The 20,657-nt window shown below is 35.5% G+C and overlaps 5 protein-coding genes and 1 long non-coding RNA gene across 6 annotated transcripts; 5 read left to right on the forward strand and 1 right to left on the reverse strand.

Moving 5' to 3' along the window:
- Positions 1-2,036: 2,036 nt before the first annotated feature.
- Positions 2,037-4,254, forward strand: LOC123697986. Its single transcript, XM_045644575.1, has one exon. The coding sequence runs from the start codon at positions 2,123-2,125 to the stop codon at positions 4,130-4,132; it is 2,010 nt and encodes a 669-aa protein (XP_045500531.1). The 5' UTR covers positions 2,037-2,122; the 3' UTR covers positions 4,133-4,254.
- Positions 4,225-6,871, forward strand: LOC123697976. The gene has a single exon (XM_045644552.1). The coding sequence runs from the start codon at positions 4,284-4,286 to the stop codon at positions 6,747-6,749; it is 2,466 nt and encodes an 821-aa protein (XP_045500508.1). The 5' UTR covers positions 4,225-4,283; the 3' UTR covers positions 6,750-6,871.
- Positions 6,840-9,489, forward strand: LOC123697977. The gene has a single exon (XM_045644553.1). It carries the CDS (start codon positions 6,901-6,903, stop codon positions 9,364-9,366), a length of 2,466 nt encoding a protein of 821 aa, XP_045500509.1. The 5' UTR covers positions 6,840-6,900; the 3' UTR covers positions 9,367-9,489.
- Positions 9,459-12,104, forward strand: LOC123697978. Its single transcript, XM_045644554.1, has one exon. The coding sequence runs from the start codon at positions 9,518-9,520 to the stop codon at positions 11,981-11,983; it is 2,466 nt and encodes an 821-aa protein (XP_045500510.1). The 5' UTR covers positions 9,459-9,517; the 3' UTR covers positions 11,984-12,104.
- Positions 12,105-12,486: 382 nt separating this feature from the next.
- Positions 12,487-14,125, reverse strand: LOC123698016. The gene is made up of 3 exons (XR_006752334.1): positions 14,032-14,125; positions 13,853-13,916; positions 12,487-12,621 (listed from the first exon to the last, which is right to left on the reverse strand). It is a non-coding gene; the product is annotated as an uncharacterized LOC123698016 (long non-coding RNA).
- Positions 14,126-15,285: 1,160 nt separating this feature from the next.
- On the forward strand, positions 15,286-20,657 carry LOC123698014 (glutaredoxin-C4-like). Its single transcript, XM_045644609.1, has 3 exons — positions 15,286-15,467; positions 15,732-15,836; positions 20,470-20,657. Exons 1-3 carry the CDS (start codon positions 15,327-15,329, stop codon positions 20,566-20,568), a joined length of 345 nt encoding a protein of 114 aa, XP_045500565.1. The 5' UTR covers positions 15,286-15,326; the 3' UTR covers positions 20,569-20,657.

Here is a 20,657-nt window from a genome sequence, read left to right on the forward strand (position 1 = left end):
TTAGGAGGAATTTTATTGGAAGGCAAACTTTTACGGATCCCGAAATAAAAAATTCCATAAAATATAAAAAACTGCGACAATGTAGGTACGTAGTGTGTATAATATTAATATGAGTGTCCTTTATAATTAAAGTTGATGTAAAAGCTGCTTTGAGAAAAGAATAGTTATGTATAGGTAATAAAAAATGAGACTTCACACAATTACTATAGGCACAATGAATTTTACGTTACATACCTAGGTGATGCAAATATATGTTTAAATTACAATGACCAATGGAAGGAAGAACAACGGTGGAACAAAGTATGCCTAATCATTGTACACAAATATTATCGTTATCAGCCCCTTATCTTCCGACAGTCGGATGATAATATTTGAATAGTGATTTTTAGTACACCAAAATATGATAATCTTTATGATTACAGATATTGTCCAAAGATGAGAACTCGGTTTTTAGATCACATTCCATACCTATAACTATATATATTTTTATTTTTCGTCGTCGCTGGCTGATGCGTATATTTCATCTACAGACGGTTTATGGTGCTATGCCTGAGCAATGTTTTCGGTGTCCAAACAATACAATCGACATATTTTTTCGCAGGTCGGACAAGGGAAGTTTGCGGGAGCAGGTTCAGTGTCGCCTTGGTGACGTTTCCGTAAACAGAGTGTTTACGAGTACTCTGAAGTCTAAATCATGCTTTGCGCCGTTTGCGCCACTCTGATCGATTGTTAGCGAATTTCTCCCAATGTTTATAGTCAATATTGAAAGAAGATATGTCTCGTTCGTTTCACACAGTCCTTGAAGCGGAGCAGGGGTCTCCCGATGCCTCTCTTTGCATCAGCGACTGCACTTAGCATAACGTGCCATAGCATTCGAGAAGACACCGACCACCCTGAATCATAATATGCCCTAGCCAACGTAAGCTACACGTACACGCATCGTATTTTAGATAATGTTTGTAATTGCAGGAAATGCTAGATCGATTTCAAATTTTCTTTCACCCTTGGATATATGTAGGTATATGATCCCTGAGAGCCACAAGCTATATAATATAAATATCACGGGTGAAGCCAGGGCCGACTGGTAGTTTATCTTTATTTTAATTAATTATTTTTTTAATATTTATCAAAAAAATTCTGTGACGATCCAGAAAACTTAAAAGCTACCTAAATGGCATGACAGAGGAAATTCGAAAGCTGCTCTAAATATCGTGTTTGCTATAGTTTGTATAGTACAAATGAATTTATGAATCAGTGCATTAGTGACACAATTGAATAGAATTGTAAACCGTGACAAAAGTATGTACCTACCTATTCTATGACTTTATCTTGAAATAATAGTTTCATCAAAAGGCACTAAAGCTTCTGGACACAATCATATTCTTATTATTATTTTCTAACTTTACTTCATAATTCATTAAAACCATTGTTATTTTTTGTTGTATTGTATCTTTGGTTAAAACAAAGCATTGCTCATAAATTCTTCGATAGTGAAAAATATTCTGTTACGGCTATTACCTACCAACAATACGCGACATTGATTTAACCTACTAAAAAAATTGATTTTTATTTCATTGGAATGTACTTAGTTAATTATATTAAATAGATATGAAATTCATAAAAGTACACACAGCATTGTATTTAAGTTATTTTCATTTTCGCTCCTTCTACTTCCGTAAACAAATCCTTTTTATGAAATAAAATACCTACCTAATTAACTACGTAGCGCTTAATAATTATAGCTACTCTGTGCATGAAGGTAAAGGCAGTAAAATAAAAGCTGAAAATCATCCTTGAAATCAGTTTAGTCTCAAAGCCTTCCCAATTTTTACCTTTAATCGTTTTTTACCTTTATAGACAACAAGCGGTCCGCTCCGGCTTCGCCCGCGATACATATTTCGCAATAAAAGGAAGCCTATGTTCTTTCTAAGGGTCTAAAGATTTAGAAATTAAAGACTTTTTAACGGATTTTAAACGCGATTTATTCATTCTATTATTTTCCCGACGTTTCGAACACTTTACAGCGAGCGTCTTAGATAATCGTGCACATAGTAAATTCAAATCATGCACGGATAAACAAAAGCAAAAATTTGAAAAATTACTGGCCAAGAAGAATAACTCAATGTCATCTGAGTATCCAAACGTCACTGAATGTCAACCTCAAGTGACAGCAGTTGTCAATCTGTCAAAACAAATTCTTGATAACAAAACTATTGAGGTACTGAATAGAGGTTTAAACTTTGCTCCTGCGCCGCAAAAAATACCTTGCGAAGAAATAATAAGTCATGTGGAGGATACTTTATTCAAAAACAACATTCTTAAAGAAGACGCGGAGGCGATTCGGCAAGACATATCTTGTGTACTACGCACTTGCAAACCGCCGAAACCTAACATCTCTCGCTCTGAGTCTATCGCTTTAAAACACCTGCGAAAGAATGAAGATATAATAGTACTCCGAGCTGACAAAGGAAACGCAACGGTTATAATGGATACGTCAGATTACAACAACAAAATGTCGGAAATACTGTCGGACGAAAACACCTACAAAAAAGTCGACAAGGACCCAACAAATAAGGTAATGAAACAAACAACTGACCTTATAAATAAACACAAAACGACATTAAATCTTGACACTAAGTATCTTATTCCATCTTGCGTGAAACCTCCTAAGATGTATGGCTTACCTAAAATACACAAAACTAATACTCCATTAAGACCTATTGTGAGTCAAATTGATACACCCACTCAAAAACTATCACAACACATGTCTAGGGTGCTCGCTCCCCTCAGAGGTAACACCAGTGCTTATGTTAAGGACTCATACCATTTTGTTGAGATATTAAAAGACCTAAATATCGCAAACAATGAAACTATGGTTAGCTTTGATGTGCAGTCTCTTTTTACTAATCTCCCGGTGACTGATTGCATCAATATTGTTAAGAAAAGGTTAGGTGAACACAATATGCCATTAGAATATGCAGAGATCTTAGAACATTGCCTAACATCTGGCTATTTATTGTGGAATGGTGAATTTTACATGCAGGTTGATGGGGTGGCCATGGGCTCTCCAGTATCACCCGTTGTCGCTGATATTTTTATGGAAGACTTCGAGGAGAGAGCCTTGGCCACAGCACCAGTCAAACCGAGACTGTATAAACGCTATGTAGATGACACCTTCACAATACTCCCTACTGAACATATACCTGCATTTTTAGAACATCTTAACTCCATACATAAAAACATCCAATTTACTATGGAGTTAGAAACTAACAACCGTCTAGCCTTTCTTGACATTTTAATAATGAGGGGACGGGATGGCATGCTCAACCATACAGTGTATAGGAAAGTCACTCATACTGATAGGTACCTCAATGGTGAATCTCACCACCACCCTTGCCAACTAGCTTCTGTCGGTAAATCTTTGTTTCAGAGAGCCCGCCACCTCTGTGATGCTGCCCACCTCAGCGGGGAACTGCAGCATGTCAAGCGAGTACTACGTAACAACAAGCTGCAGGCGCCTCCACAGCATCACAGGAGTCGAACGAAGCCACACACAGTTGAAAGACAACCGGCCTACCTACCATATGTGAAGGGAGTTACTGACAGAATTGGAAGAATCCTAAGACGAGCTTCAATTAAAACTATATATAAGCCGCATAAGAAGATAAACCAATTCTTGAGACCAATTAAAAGTAATATTCCTCTACAAGATGCAGGCGTGTACAAGTTAGACTGTGACTGTGGTCTCTCATACATCGGCCAAACAAAAAGAAGCATTGCTAACCGACTGAAGGAGCACATTGCGGATATCAAGCATCGGCGTCACAAGAAGTCTGCGGTATGTGAACACACGCTGGACAACAACCACTTCATAAGATTTGACCAACCACAAATCCTTGCCAGAGAAAATAAATTTTTTCCAAGACTTGTGCGCGAGGCTATTGAAATTAAAAAACATCCAAATTTCAATAGAGAAGATGGTTTGAAACTTTCTAACACCTGGGATCCTGTTATTAAGAATTTAAAATCCCATGTCAAACGTACCAAAAGACTAGAAGACACGATCAGCCAATACTGCCAACATCCGGAAAAATACTCCAGATACCAACTACGGAGGAATAGGTGGAGGTAGTTCACAAATAACAATTTTTGAATGACCATCAAGACGTACAACATCTCAGTCTCCCCGTGACCACGCTCGCTGTAAAGTGTTCGAAACGTCGGGAAAATAATAGAATGAATAAATCGCGTTTAAAATCCGTTAAAAAGTCTTTAATTTCTAAATGTATAATACTCGCGTAAAATCAAACCCTAGAAAATACTATGTAGACCAGTACGGACTGGAAAATGCTAACAAAATTCGCCGTTTAGAAGAACTGAAGACAAAGCGCTCGAGGTTTTTGACATCCCTGAATTTCATGAAGCAATGTCGAGAACATAATATCATCCCAGTTTGTTGTCGAATAGCACCGAAAAAGGACATAGCTGGAAGCGCAAGTATTCTAAACAAGGCAAGTCAAAAATTGTTATCTAAAGTAATTGCTGGACACCGATCGGATATTGAAAGGCTCAACATTGAGATCCGAAATGTAGCAAGTAACTTAAAGAATTTCATGTTAGATACAGATTGGCAGCTGTGCTTGAACATCTTAGATAATCGTGCACATAGTAAATTCAAATCATGCACGGATAAACAAAAGCAAAAATTTGAAAAATTACTGGCCAAGAAGAATAACTCAATGTCATCTGAGTATCCAAACGTCACTGAATGTCAACCTCAAGTGACAGCAGTTGTCAATCTGTCAAAACAAATTCTTGATAACAAAACTATTGAGGTACTGAATAGAGGTTTAAACTTTGCTCCTGCGCCGCAAAAAATACCTTGCGAAGAAATAATAAGTCATGTGGAGGATACTTTATTCAAAAACAACATTCTTAAAGAAGACGCGGAGGCGATTCGGCAAGACATATCTTGTGTACTACGCACTTGCAAACCGCCGAAACCTAACATCTCTCGCTCTGAGTCTATCGCTTTAAAACACCTGCGAAAGAATGAAGATATAATAGTACTCCGAGCTGACAAAGGAAACGCAACGGTTATAATGGATACGTCAGATTACAACAACAAAATGTCGGAAATACTGTCGGACGAAAACACCTACAAAAAAGTCGACAAGGACCCAACAAATAAGGTAATGAAACAAACAACTGACCTTATAAATAAACACAAAACGACATTAAATCTTGACACTAAGTATCTTATTCCATCTTGCGTGAAACCTCCTAAGATGTATGGCTTACCTAAAATACACAAAACTAATACTCCATTAAGACCTATTGTGAGTCAAATTGATACACCCACTCAAAAACTATCACAACACATGTCTAGGGTGCTCGCTCCCCTCAGAGGTAACACCAGTGCTTATGTTAAGGACTCATACCATTTTGTTGAGATATTAAAAGACCTAAATATCGCAAACAATGAAACTATGGTTAGCTTTGATGTGCAGTCTCTTTTTACTAATCTCCCGGTGACTGATTGCATCAATATTGTTAAGAAAAGGTTAGGTGAACACAATATGCCATTAGAATATGCAGAGATCTTAGAACATTGCCTAACATCTGGCTATTTATTGTGGAATGGTGAATTTTACATGCAGGTTGATGGGGTGGCCATGGGCTCTCCAGTATCACCCGTTGTCGCTGATATTTTTATGGAAGACTTCGAGGAGAGAGCCTTGGCCACAGCACCAGTCAAACCGAGACTGTATAAACGCTATGTAGATGACACCTTCACAATACTCCCTACTGAACATATACCTGCATTTTTAGAACATCTTAACTCCATACATAAAAACATCCAATTTACTATGGAGTTAGAAACTAACAACCGTCTAGCCTTTCTTGACATTTTAATAATGAGGGGACGGGATGGCATGCTCAACCATACAGTGTATAGGAAAGTCACTCATACTGATAGGTACCTCAATGGTGAATCTCACCACCACCCTTGCCAACTAGCTTCTGTCGGTAAATCTTTGTTTCAGAGAGCCCGCCACCTCTGTGATGCTGCCCACCTCAGCGGGGAACTGCAGCATGTCAAGCGAGTACTACGTAACAACAAGCTGCAGGCGCCTCCACAGCATCACAGGAGTCGAACGAAGCCACACACAGTTGAAAGACAACCGGCCTACCTACCATATGTGAAGGGAGTTACTGACAGAATTGGAAGAATCCTAAGACGAGCTTCAATTAAAACTATATATAAGCCGCATAAGAAGATAAACCAATTCTTGAGACCAATTAAAAGTAATATTCCTCTACAAGATGCAGGCGTGTACAAGTTAGACTGTGACTGTGGTCTCTCATACATCGGCCAAACAAAAAGAAGCATTGCTAACCGACTGAAGGAGCACATTGCGGATATCAAGCATCGGCGTCACAAGAAGTCTGCGGTATGTGAACACACACTGGACAACAACCACTTCATAAGATTTGACCAACCACAAATCCTTGCCAGAGAAAATAAATTTTTTCCAAGACTTGTGCGCGAGGCTATTGAAATTAAAAAACATCCAAATTTCAATAGAGAAGATGGTTTGAAACTTTCTAACACCTGGGATCCTGTTATTAAGAATTTAAAATCCCATGTCAAACGTACCAAAAGACTAGAAGACACGATCAGCCAATACTGCCAACATCCGGAAAAATACTCCAGATACCAACTACGGAGGAATAGGTGGAGGTAGTTCACAAATAACAATTTTTGAATGACCATCAAGACGTACAACATCTCAGTCTCCCCGTGACCACGCTCGCTGTAAAGTGTTCGAAACGTCGGGAAAATAATAGAATGAATAAATCGCGTTTAAAATCCGTTAAAAAGTCTTTAATTTCTAAATGTATAATACTCGCGTAAAATCAAACCCTAGAAAATACTATGTAGACCAGTACGGACTGGAAAATGCTAACAAAATTCGCCGTTTAGAAGAACTGAAGACAAAGCGCTCGAGGTTTTTGACATCCCTGAATTTCATGAAGCAATGTCGAGAACATAATATCATCCCAGTTTGTTGTCGAATAGCACCGAAAAAGGACATAGCTGGAAGCGCAAGTATTCTAAACAAGGCAAGTCAAAAATTGTTATCTAAAGTAATTGCTGGACACCGATCGGATATTGAAAGGCTCAACATTGAGATCCGAAATGTAGCAAGTAACTTAAAGAATTTCATGTTAGATACAGATTGGCAGCTGTGCTTGAACATCTTAGATAATCGTGCACATAGTAAATTCAAATCATGCACGGATAAACAAAAGCAAAAATTTGAAAAATTACTGGCCAAGAAGAATAACTCAATGTCATCTGAGTATCCAAACGTCACTGAATGTCAACCTCAAGTGACAGCAGTTGTCAATCTGTCAAAACAAATTCTTGATAACAAAACTATTGAGGTACTGAATAGAGGTTTAAACTTTGCTCCTGCGCCGCAAAAAATACCTTGCGAAGAAATAATAAGTCATGTGGAGGATACTTTATTCAAAAACAACATTCTTAAAGAAGACGCGGAGGCGATTCGGCAAGACATATCTTGTGTACTACGCACTTGCAAACCGCCGAAACCTAACATCTCTCGCTCTGAGTCTATCGCTTTAAAACACCTGCGAAAGAATGAAGATATAATAGTACTCCGAGCTGACAAAGGAAACGCAACGGTTATAATGGATACGTCAGATTACAACAACAAAATGTCGGAAATACTGTCGGACGAAAACACCTACAAAAAAGTCGACAAGGACCCAACAAATAAGGTAATGAAACAAACAACTGACCTTATAAATAAACACAAAACGACATTAAATCTTGACACTAAGTATCTTATTCCATCTTGCGTGAAACCTCCTAAGATGTATGGCTTACCTAAAATACACAAAACTAATACTCCATTAAGACCTATTGTGAGTCAAATTGATACACCCACTCAAAAACTATCACAACACATGTCTAGGGTGCTCGCTCCCCTCAGAGGTAACACCAGTGCTTATGTTAAGGACTCATACCATTTTGTTGAGATATTAAAAGACCTAAATATCGCAAACAATGAAACTATGGTTAGCTTTGATGTGCAGTCTCTTTTTACTAATCTCCCGGTGACTGATTGCATCAATATTGTTAAGAAAAGGTTAGGTGAACACAATATGCCATTAGAATATGCAGAGATCTTAGAACATTGCCTAACATCTGGCTATTTATTGTGGAATGGTGAATTTTACATGCAGGTTGATGGGGTGGCCATGGGCTCTCCAGTATCACCCGTTGTCGCTGATATTTTTATGGAAGACTTCGAGGAGAGAGCCTTGGCCACAGCACCAGTCAAACCGAGACTGTATAAACGCTATGTAGATGACACCTTCACAATACTCCCTACTGAACATATACCTGCATTTTTAGAACATCTTAACTCCATACATAAAAACATCCAATTTACTATGGAGTTAGAAACTAACAACCGTCTAGCCTTTCTTGACATTTTAATAATGAGGGGACGGGATGGCATGCTCAACCATACAGTGTATAGGAAAGTCACTCATACTGATAGGTACCTCAATGGTGAATCTCACCACCACCCTTGCCAACTAGCTTCTGTCGGTAAATCTTTGTTTCAGAGAGCCCGCCACCTCTGTGATGCTGCCCACCTCAGCGGGGAACTGCAGCATGTCAAGCGAGTACTACGTAACAACAAGCTGCAGGCGCCTCCACAGCATCACAGGAGTCGAACGAAGCCACACACAGTTGAAAGACAACCGGCCTACCTACCATATGTGAAGGGAGTTACTGACAGAATTGGAAGAATCCTAAGACGAGCTTCAATTAAAACTATATATAAGCCGCATAAGAAGATAAACCAATTCTTGAGACCAATTAAAAGTAATATTCCTCTACAAGATGCAGGCGTGTACAAGTTAGACTGTGACTGTGGTCTCTCATACATCGGCCAAACAAAAAGAAGCATTGCTAACCGACTGAAGGAGCACATTGCGGATATCAAGCATCGGCGTCACAAGAAGTCTGCGGTATGTGAACACACGCTGGACAACAACCACTTCATAAGATTTGACCAACCACAAATCCTTGCCAGAGAAAATAAATTTTTTCCAAGACTTGTGCGCGAGGCTATTGAAATTAAAAAACATCCAAATTTCAATAGAGAAGATGGTTTGAAACTTTCTAACACCTGGGATCCTGTTATTAAGAATTTAAAATCCCATGTCAAACGTACCAAAAGACTAGAAGACACGATCAGCCAATACTGCCAACATCCGGAAAAATACTCCAGATACCAACTACGGAGGAATAGGTGGAGGTAGTTCACAAATAACAATTTTTGAATGACCATCAAGACGTACAACATCTCAGTCTCCCCGTGACCACGCTCGCTGTAAAGTGTTCGAAACGTCGGGAAAATAATAGAATGAATAAATCGCGTTTAAAATCCGTTAAAAAGTCTTTAATTTCTAAATGTATAATACTCGCGTAAAATCAAACCCTAGAAAATACTATGTAGACCAGTACGGACTGGAAAATGCTAACAAAATTCGCCGTTTAGAAGAACTGAAGACAAAGCGCTCGAGGTTTTTGACATCCCTGAATTTCATGAAGCAATGTCGAGAACATAATATCATCCCAGTTTGTTGTCGAATAGCACCGAAAAAGGACATAGCTGGAAGCGCAAGTATTCTAAACAAGGCAAGTCAAAAATTGTTATCTAAAGTAATTGCTGGACACCGATCGGATATTGAAAGGCTCAACATTGAGATCCGAAATGTAGCAAGTAACTTAAAGAATTTCATGTTAGATACAGATTGGCAGCTGTGCTTGAACATCTTAGATAATCGTGCACATAGTAAATTCAAATCATGCACGGATAAACAAAAGCAAAAATTTGAAAAATTACTGGCCAAGAAGAATAACTCAATGTCATCTGAGTATCCAAACGTCACTGAATGTCAACCTCAAGTGACAGCAGTTGTCAATCTGTCAAAACAAATTCTTGATAACAAAACTATTGAGGTACTGAATAGAGGTTTAAACTTTGCTCCTGCGCCGCAAAAAATACCTTGCGAAGAAATAATAAGTCATGTGGAGGATACTTTATTCAAAAACAACATTCTTAAAGAAGACGCGGAGGCGATTCGGCAAGACATATCTTGTGTACTACGCACTTGCAAACCGCCGAAACCTAACATCTCTCGCTCTGAGTCTATCGCTTTAAAACACCTGCGAAAGAATGAAGATATAATAGTACTCCGAGCTGACAAAGGAAACGCAACGGTTATAATGGATACGTCAGATTACAACAACAAAATGTCGGAAATACTGTCGGACGAAAACACCTACAAAAAAGTCGACAAGGACCCAACAAATAAGGTAATGAAACAAACAACTGACCTTATAAATAAACACAAAACGACATTAAATCTTGACACTAAGTATCTTATTCCATCTTGCGTGAAACCTCCTAAGATGTATGGCTTACCTAAAATACACAAAACTAATACTCCATTAAGACCTATTGTGAGTCAAATTGATACACCCACTCAAAAACTATCACAACACATGTCTAGGGTGCTCGCTCCCCTCAGAGGTAACACCAGTGCTTATGTTAAGGACTCATACCATTTTGTTGAGATATTAAAAGACCTAAATATCGCAAACAATGAAACTATGGTTAGCTTTGATGTGCAGTCTCTTTTTACTAATCTCCCGGTGACTGATTGCATCAATATTGTTAAGAAAAGGTTAGGTGAACACAATATGCCATTAGAATATGCAGAGATCTTAGAACATTGCCTAACATCTGGCTATTTATTGTGGAATGGTGAATTTTACATGCAGGTTGATGGGGTGGCCATGGGCTCTCCAGTATCACCCGTTGTCGCTGATATTTTTATGGAAGACTTCGAGGAGAGAGCCTTGGCCACAGCACCAGTCAAACCGAGACTGTATAAACGCTATGTAGATGACACCTTCACAATACTCCCTACTGAACATATACCTGCATTTTTAGAACATCTTAACTCCATACATAAAAACATCCAATTTACTATGGAGTTAGAAACTAACAACCGTCTAGCCTTTCTTGACATTTTAATAATGAGGGGACGGGATGGCATGCTCAACCATACAGTGTATAGGAAAGTCACTCATACTGATAGGTACCTCAATGGTGAATCTCACCACCACCCTTGCCAACTAGCTTCTGTCGGTAAATCTTTGTTTCAGAGAGCCCGCCACCTCTGTGATGCTGCCCACCTCAGCGGGGAACTGCAGCATGTCAAGCGAGTACTACGTAACAACAAGCTGCAGGCGCCTCCACAGCATCACAGGAGTCGAACGAAGCCACACACAGTTGAAAGACAACCGGCCTACCTACCATATGTGAAGGGAGTTACTGACAGAATTGGAAGAATCCTAAGACGAGCTTCAATTAAAACTATATATAAGCCGCATAAGAAGATAAACCAATTCTTGAGACCAATTAAAAGTAATATTCCTCTACAAGATGCAGGCGTGTACAAGTTAGACTGTGACTGTGGTCTCTCATACATCGGCCAAACAAAAAGAAGCATTGCTAACCGACTGAAGGAGCACATTGCGGATATCAAGCATCGGCGTCACAAGAAGTCTGCGGTATGTGAACACACACTGGACAACAACCACTTCATAAGATTTGACCAACCACAAATCCTTGCCAGAGAAAATAAATTTTTTCCAAGACTTGTGCGCGAGGCTATTGAAATTAAAAAACATCCAAATTTCAATAGAGAAGATGGTTTGAAACTTTCTAACACCTGGGATCCTGTTATTAAGAATTTAAAATCCCATGTCAAACGTACCAAAAGACTAGAAGACACGATCAGCCAATACTGCCAACATCCGGAAAAATACTCCAGATACCAACTACGGAGGAATAGGTGGAGGTAGTTCACAAATAACAATTTTTGAATGACCATCAAGACGTACAACATCTCAGTCTCCCCGTGACCACGCTCGCTGTAAAGTGTTCGAAACGTCGGGAAAATAATAGAATGAATAAATCGCGTTTAAAATCCGTTAAAAAGGTCTAAAGATTGTCTGTGCCAAATTTCATCAAAATCGGTCGAGAGGTTTATGCGTGAAAACCATACATATATCTATAATTACAAACTTTTCCTCTTTATAATATTAGTACCTATAGATAGACATAGATATGATGCACTATATCTACCCTAAAGATATTTTCCATACTGTATCTTTCTTTCACATTTCTCTCTATAAAGAAAATACCTAAAAAATTTACATATTTAAATCACTTGTCCACTAATTAAAAATCATGTAAGCATACAGCAATAAACTCCGATGTCAAAAACGGGCAGGTGCATGTAGCAAGCAGATACTGCAACTACAGTTATGTGGTTATATATATAGTTACCTTCAGTTTATGTTCATAATAGTTATGTAGAGACTGTCTGAGCAGGTGCTTGTAAATGATTTGAAAACATTCGCTGTTTGTTCAGTAGCACCATGGTAGCACGGAAGTCATTTTGCCTCTGAGATATTGTTAAGCTGGTAATTAGTTGGCCCTGTAATCGATGTCATTATTACTTTGACACAAAGGGAATTAATACAAATTAATGGTCTAAGATCCGAATATAAGTCGAAATGCAACGGCGTGATAATGGAATGAGACCAATTTTATAATAAATTTAGTGTATTAAAAAATGTATAAAAAATGGGTTGACTGGGAAAATCCTGGACAGGACATTTTTAATGAATTAAAAAAAAAACTTTTTTTTTTAAAAACATTTAAAAAAAAAACATTTTTTTTTCAATTAATTGCAGTATCAACATAATAAAAAAAAAATTATAATAGACTTAAAGTATGAAACCTACAGAATGTGCAGTCGTTTTCTAATATTTACCGGGACCAACGGCTAGGTTGGCAGGTACAAACAGGTATGTCGGTACCAGTTACTTTCAGTTGATAGGATGATGAAAAAAAATGTCAGCACTGTTTTATTAAAAAATTGTTTTATTAACTCGAAACTGCAATTAATAAAAAATGAATATAAAAGATTTTTTAATACCTATTTAATAAAAATATCCTGTCCAGGATTTTCCCAGTCAACCCATTTTTAATACATTTTTAATACTCTAATTTATTATAAAATTGATCTCATTCTATTATCACGCCGTTGCATTTCGACTTATATTCGGATCTTAGACCAAAACATAGGTAATTTAAGTGAGTGTGAAAAAATGAGTTGCAAGAGTAAAAGTTCAGTTGGCGTCTTTTCAAATGGATGGTACATGATGGTACTCACAAAAAATTGGTCAATATGTAGTAAACATTTTATAACGAAAAATAAAACTGACTTAACTACGCGGTTCGTGGTCAATGTCCTCTCCTTAATTTAGAGAAAATACTTAACGTAACGTCATGTTAACGCCATTTTTTTTCTAGTAGCAATATTTTTTTTTCATATTACCTACCTACCTATGTCTATATTTTAAATAAAAGTTTATAACACAAATCTCAGATGATCAAACAAAAGTTAAAAAAAAACTACTCACGCAGCAGATAACAATCCCTAACTTCAATTTAAATTAATTTCAAATTAATTTATCATAACGTATTATAGTAATATAGTTAGCCGGTTGTTATCAAAACTGAACAGGTAGGTACTTTTACAGGATAGATTTTGCGTTCATATCGCGGACCCATAATAAAACTAAAATAATAATTAAATACAACACACACTACAGGCTATAAGGTTGTTCTTACTATAATATTATGCATGTAATTTACAGTACCTAATTACGATAAAGAAGCAACGAGCCGACAAGCGACATGTTGTGAGTAATATGTCTCGCGCTCCTGTAATTACAAACGGTACATAAATTGCGTCCCACCGCTAGTCAGTATAATCTGCAGAATAACTGAATAACCTAAAACATAGCCTTATTAATTAATATGAATACAAAGTACTAACCTAGTTACTTAATACACCTTCTATTTTGTGTATAAACAGCCTGTCATTTTATACCAAAATAAATAACATAAATTTACAGGGTGACTGGAAATTCGACGTGATCCTTCAAAGGGGTTATACTAGAGGTCATTTGCAACAAATTAAGTCCAGTTAACCAGGGGCAGGGGTCAAAAATGGATGATTATTGAGCTATGACTGATAAAATTCAAAAACAATTAATTATGAAAAAACTACTAACTACACTGTTAACATTCAATTGTTTTTTTTTGAAAGCCGAAGAATGAGCGATCACTTTAAAAAAAAAAGCTCGCCCAAAACTTGCATCACCTCAAAAAGAAAAGGGTCATAGCTCTTTATTACTAAGGGCCGATTTTTCAATGCCCAGATAAACAGTCTAATAACTACCCCTCGAATAGATTTATTCAATTGCTTATCTAACTCATAACGGCCCGCCTATTTTTCAATCGTGATTTATTTGATGAATAACTATCTGACCAAATATTTCCATATTGGCAGCTCTGCTTAGAGTGGCGAAACAACCATATTAAATTAGTCAGGTTAGAGCGGGATAGAGTCAACTTGCAATATGTCAACAACCGTCATTATGACTCACGTCAGGAGTGCATTTTAAGTTTATCTTGTGTTCTATGATTGTTGATTATTGTTTTGATTTGAGTAAAGAGTTTTGATTAAATTTGTGTTAAAATTTATATATTTTACGATGGAAACGACATAAAGGCAGCGTCCGACAAATTTTCAATGGCATGATCATCAGTAGGTACTATCAAAAACATTAATTTCAATATGATTTTAATTGATAATTATTTTATAGAAAGAGGCTTTATTGTAAAAATTCTACGCTCTATGTTATTACATACGAAAATATCCCAAATTTGACGCGTCAGTTGTCAACTCAAACGTCTAATCGTCGAATAGCACGCTATCTGGCCGTTGGAGCAGCAGATAGATTTATTCCTCAAATAACGTAGTTATTCGATAGATAAGTCCTATTCGTCTATTGAAAAATTGAATATTTTGTTAACTGAAGAATAAAGTCTATCTAGCTGTTTATCTGGGCATTGAAAAATCGGCCCTAAGTGCTTTTATTTAAAACTATAAATTATCATAAATAATTTTATTATCTACCATGGATAAGAGAACATTGGGATGCTACAATGTGTTCATATCTTTATTTACAATGTCATTGTCAAAAGCTAAACAAGTAAACGTCAATGTCATAACTTCATAAGCAATTCACTGTCATAGTTTGCCACTTCTTGTCTACTCAGTTTTAAATGGGATCTCGTTCCAGCAAAATTATTAGTAATCCGACAATGGCAGCCGAACTTCAACAATTTATAAAAAATGCTGTTGCTCAAGATAAAGTGGTAGTATTTTCAAAATCCTACTGCCCTTATTGTAAACTAGCAAAAGATGTAAGTACAAGGTCCATTTATATATCGGTAATGTTTTTCTATAAATTAACATTAGATAGACGAAGGCCTATTATAGTATTGTTAACCAGTTTATGTGAATTGATATTCTATATTTTCCTTAATCAATTCAATGAAGTTTTAGTACTTCATATGAAGCATTCTTTGTTTTCTATTGCAGATAATCACTGATTAAGTACATCAATTATCGACTGATATCTCGGTCACGGTTCCTATTATTAACCAATTATCGTAATAAATTTTCAGGTATTCAGTAAGGTAAAGCAACCAATCAAAGTGTACGAGCTGGATGAGCGTGATGATGGAGCAGCAATCCAGGATACATTGTCACAGATCACTGGCTTCAGAACAGTAAGTATAATTGTCATGAATCCTTGTAAAATTGATCTGAAATCATAAAATAAAAATAACTTTTTTCCCACCCATAAAATGATACAACAAACTATAGTTCCATAATACATTATAGTCTGTATAACATCATATTATCTGTACCAATGGAAGGGTCTATTGAGAGTTACAATTGAAAAATATTCCCTTTTCACCCACGTTTTCAAAGGAAAACCCGCATAGTTCCTATTCCTATGTGATTTCCGGGATAAAACCTATCCTATGTGTTAATCCAAGTTACCCTCTATATGTGTGCTAAATTTCATTATAATCGGTTCAGTAGTTTATGTGTGAAAACCATACATACATACATACATACAAACCTTTCCTCTTTATAATATTTATATTGACATAAAAATTGATGTAATTCCGACATGTTTATTTCATATTTTTTTCCATTATTCATTGCTAAATATTTTTAAATATGGTGTAATCTACAACATTAGTCACAAAGAGAATGACATCACACCTTTTTCTATAACACTTTGAATCAATGTTTACAATACATATTACATACCAGTCGAATATTATCTAGTACTAGTTGTAATCTGAGTTCAATTTATTATCACATAAGTATGCCTAGTAGGGTGGAGTGAAAAATTTTTTTTTTCATTTTCGTTTCGGCATACCTGTAGAAAGATGTCATTATTACTCATAAATACACATGCAAAATTACACTTTGCAGATGATACATTTAGAGGTGCCCCCAACATCATGAACTTTAAGAAATTCAAAAAATTTAGTCGAAAATCATTAAAGTTTAATTTTGACAAATTAACGCTAAATCAGATTCTGTGTTATCTCGTTGGTTGCCAACGGGAAGACACAGAATACACAATATTTCAATATATAAAAAAGTGGCTATCGCTGGCTACCAGTGGCTCTGGTCGGTGGCCCGTTTGCGCCGACTCTTATTGTAGGAAACATTGATTTTAAACAGTGCCGTTAAGGAAACAACCCTAATGTTAGTAATATTTCTGAATTACATTTTACATGTAAATACAAATAAGATCATAATTTAATATTTTTGATGTGAGTTCTATCTATAATTTCGCTTTGTTACAGTAAAATTTTGCAAGTCAAAATACGACAAACGACATGTTGTCCTGCATTTTGTTTGCTAGAGAAGTACCCAGTGTCTCAATTACCAACTTATACTGATGCTAAGAAACTATTACTTATTTATAAGATATAAATTTAAACCTGATAAAATAACAAAATTCATGATTTATCCGAAAGATTAGCTACGGAAATATTTGATGTGTCGCGAAAAGCATCGCTTCCCACGATTAGCTTTAACAGAGTACTACAACCACAACTACAACTTATTCGACACACCATGACAAATTAATATAGACGCTTATTAAATCCTTATCAAAACCGACAAACGAACAACAAAGAACAAGAAAAGATAACTGAAGTATTTTGTCACTCAGTACCAAAGGTTATTTGATATTTGAAGTTGCAAATGCATTTTTTTTAACTCTCTTATACTTGCTCAAAAGATTATACCGACTTAACTATGTGGCAAGAGTGTGAGAAAACTGAGCCTCAGACTTCTAATTTATCTGAAAAAACCTTAAAAGATATCGTGAAAAGCGGTTTGACTACGTTTCAGAATATCAAAGATTTTCTATGCCTTACACAGGCCGTAAGGCATATTATCAAATTGGTGACAGAAGCTTCAAGTGCAGTTTGTTGAGAAAGTTAACAAAATGATTTCATAATGGCAAGAGTATCAGTATCACGACTGCCAATGCCTAATTTTGAAAAAAAAACAGCTTTACCTATACTAATATTATAATCTATACTAATATTATAAATCTGAAGATATTGTTTGTTTGAACGCGCTAATCTCAAGAACCTCTGGTCCGATTTGAAAGATTCTTTCGGTGTTAGATAGCCAATTTCTCGAGGAAGGCTTTGGGCTGTATATCATTACGCTTAGCTTAACAGGAGCGGAGCCACGCGGGTGAAACCGCAAAGCGCAGCTAGTACTAAATAATTACTTATTTCTGATATTTTCATTCCTCTTTAATATCATTTTCATCAATGAAAAACGTTAAAACAACTAATCAGGCTATTATTTAATGTATCACAAAGAAGTTTGTTATATAATAGACTTGAAGGCCATAAAAATACTGTGATTAAAAAATAAATCAAAGTTTGCTAAAAAATCATATTTTTCAAATTTTCAGTTGGGTTGGGGCACCTCAAAACATCAAGACACGTAAACCATATTTTGTATGCTGAATTCACTCATTAAAAGGCACCTTTCTGTCGCTATGCCATTTGAAAAAAACAAAAAAAAAATTCTTTCATACATTATCACTCCACCCTAATGCCTAGTCACATAAGCATGAGGTATGATATTTTGTCACATATAGCTTCATTTTTTAAATTTAAATAACCTTTGCATTATATTCGTTTACATATTGCCTTTGCCGATATTAAGTCTATTTTGGTTTCTATTGAACACTAACTGACCCAGGCAATTTCATCTGGTCTCAAAAGTCAGAACTTCTATTGTTTGTATCTTTATTATATCACCATAAATATGTGCTCAAACATTAAAAAGTTATTAATTTTGTTCCTCAGATTTGAGTGCGCTATTAATTGAACAAATTCATTTACTTTCTGCATCTGCTGAATCTTCTTACTTATTATTCTATTTAAAAAGTCTTATATTATATAATATAGGAAATTATTATTTTTTTAAACTCTTACCTCCGAGCACTAGTTAATTTGGTTGCCTTTATATAGCTTTAGTATCCTTTGTGGATAATTATATTATATTGATTGTATTTTTTTATATATTGAGTCTCAACAAAAAATTGAACATTTGTAAAATAGATCAATCCTATTCCATAAGAACGAATCGCGGGCTCGAGTTTCTCAGGCGATAATAAGTTTTATAGTAATGACAATAAAGTAAAAATTCATATGACACGGAAACTGCGCTCCGCTTCGCTGCCCTTCGCCGCTCTTTCGGTGTGAGTTGACCCTTAGTGTGGCGACTAGGAAGAAAATATTAATCAATTCCACACAGTGAACATCATGAACCTGCATCACTTGATTACTTCATCTATAAAAATAACCGCTTTTTATTAAATTCACATGGATACTTATACCAAAATAGCATTTTTTACAATATTTGTCTGTTTGTACCTGCTACATTGGAACCTCAAAACCGATTTTGATGGATCTTTCACTGACAGATTGCTGATGTAACAAGAAGTATCTACCTTTATATAATCTACCTTTATACTGATATTCCTGCAGGATTAAAAGAAACATAGTATAGTAACAAATAGCTAATTGGCAATAGTAAAACATAAATATAATCCTTCTTCAACTCCATTGAATTTGTTGTGTTTTGAATATAAGTTATAACTTTAAGCACAACTAAAACTAAATATACTTTTTGTGTTTGAACATTTACATTTAGAGCTGTAGAAACTGCAATCATTTCACAAAACTTTTAACCAAATAAACAGCTGATAATAGTAATGATAAGTATATTCATTTTGTAAACCACAAGTTTTTATCTATGAGTTCAATCTCAATGTAGAGGTAAATATAACTAAGAGAGATAATAATAAAAAAAATTTGTAATTTCTATGTAAATGTGGTTATTGCTAGGATGTGAAAAATGTGGTCTGGAAAAATTGTAAATATGTATTTGGTGAAGAATAGGAAGAAATTAAATTTATTATCATTGTGTTATTTAAATGTAAATATATAAATTATGGAATATAATATATTATTATGTAGAAATCGGCATATTGGATGTTTGTGAAATATTAACCTGAAGAAAATAAGGAAAAGTATAGGAATTCTCGGTGTTGTGGATGTTTGATTTCATTACATTCATCTATATGTTTATACAATTGCAATGCATAATCAAATAATACAATTATCATAAATTATCAATTTAATGTGATTTTGTGAAAACTATCCAATATAAGAAAACTTATGTCATATGTAATAAATATTACATTAACAACTTATTTAAATGAAAGAGAAAAATTACTATTATATTTCTTGGATCATTGTAGTTTGCTATTCATCAACTGGAAATGAATAGTGTATACTGTTAATTATTGTAAGATAATAATCTATACTAATATTATAAAACTGTAGAGTTTGTTTGTTTGAACGCGGCAATCTCGGGAACTACTGGTCCGATTTGAAAAATTCTTTCGGTGTTAGTAGGTAGCCCATTTATCGAGGAAGGTTATATGCTATATATCATCACGCTACGACCAACAGGAGTGGAGCCACGGGGGTGAAATCGCGTGGAGCAGCTAGTTATATATTATAAATGATTGTTTTGTTTTTAATGAAGTTTTGAGGGCCATAATTGAATTCACAAGAGGAACGGCATCAGCATTGTTTTCTCGTGAGACATGAGTATGAAAGCTGAAAGATAATTTTTATATGAAAAATATTATACATACAAGAATATTCTTAATCTGTATGACTGTATACAATAAAATTTGTTAGATAAGAATTTATAACTAATAAATAGAACATAGATAATATTGAGATTAATATTAAATATGGCCATTTATGATTATTATTTTATTTGCTTCAGGTACCTCAGGTGTTTATCAATGGCAATTGTGTTGGAGGAGGTTCTGATGTAAAAGCCTTGTACGAAGCTGGCAAATTGGAACCCATGCTCATTGGATAGCTTAATTAATTTAAATTATTAAGTCATAATTTAATAACTTGGCAAATTTATTGTTATAAAAAAGAAATATTTTTGTTGCTTTTATTAAA

Source organism: Colias croceus, chromosome 15 (genome assembly GCF_905220415.1).
Source record: "Colias croceus chromosome 15, ilColCroc2.1".
Lineage (NCBI taxonomy): Eukaryota > Metazoa > Arthropoda > Insecta > Lepidoptera > Pieridae > Colias > Colias croceus.

What these genes read in the sequence shown, in the direction of transcription:
- LOC123697986 (XM_045644575.1), top strand. Translation starts at nt 2,123, where the DNA reads ATGTCATCTGAGTATCCAAACGTCACTGAATGTCAACCTCAAGTGACA.
- LOC123697977 (XM_045644553.1), top strand. Translation starts at nt 6,901, where the DNA reads ATGTATAATACTCGCGTAAAATCAAACCCTAGAAAATACTATGTAGAC.
- LOC123697976 (XM_045644552.1), top strand. Translation starts at nt 4,284, where the DNA reads ATGTATAATACTCGCGTAAAATCAAACCCTAGAAAATACTATGTAGAC.
- LOC123698014 (XM_045644609.1), top strand. Translation starts at nt 15,327, where the DNA reads ATGGGATCTCGTTCCAGCAAAATTATTAGTAATCCGACAATGGCAGCC. An exon ending in ATTGTAAACTAGCAAAAGAT is followed by an intron (nt 15,468 to 15,731) that starts GTAAGTACAAGG and finishes ATAAATTTTCAG; the next exon opens with GTATTCAGTAAGGTAAAGCA. An exon ending in AGATCACTGGCTTCAGAACA is followed by an intron (nt 15,837 to 20,469) that starts GTAAGTATAATT and finishes TATTTGCTTCAG; the next exon opens with GTACCTCAGGTGTTTATCAA.
- LOC123697978 (XM_045644554.1), top strand. Translation starts at nt 9,518, where the DNA reads ATGTATAATACTCGCGTAAAATCAAACCCTAGAAAATACTATGTAGAC.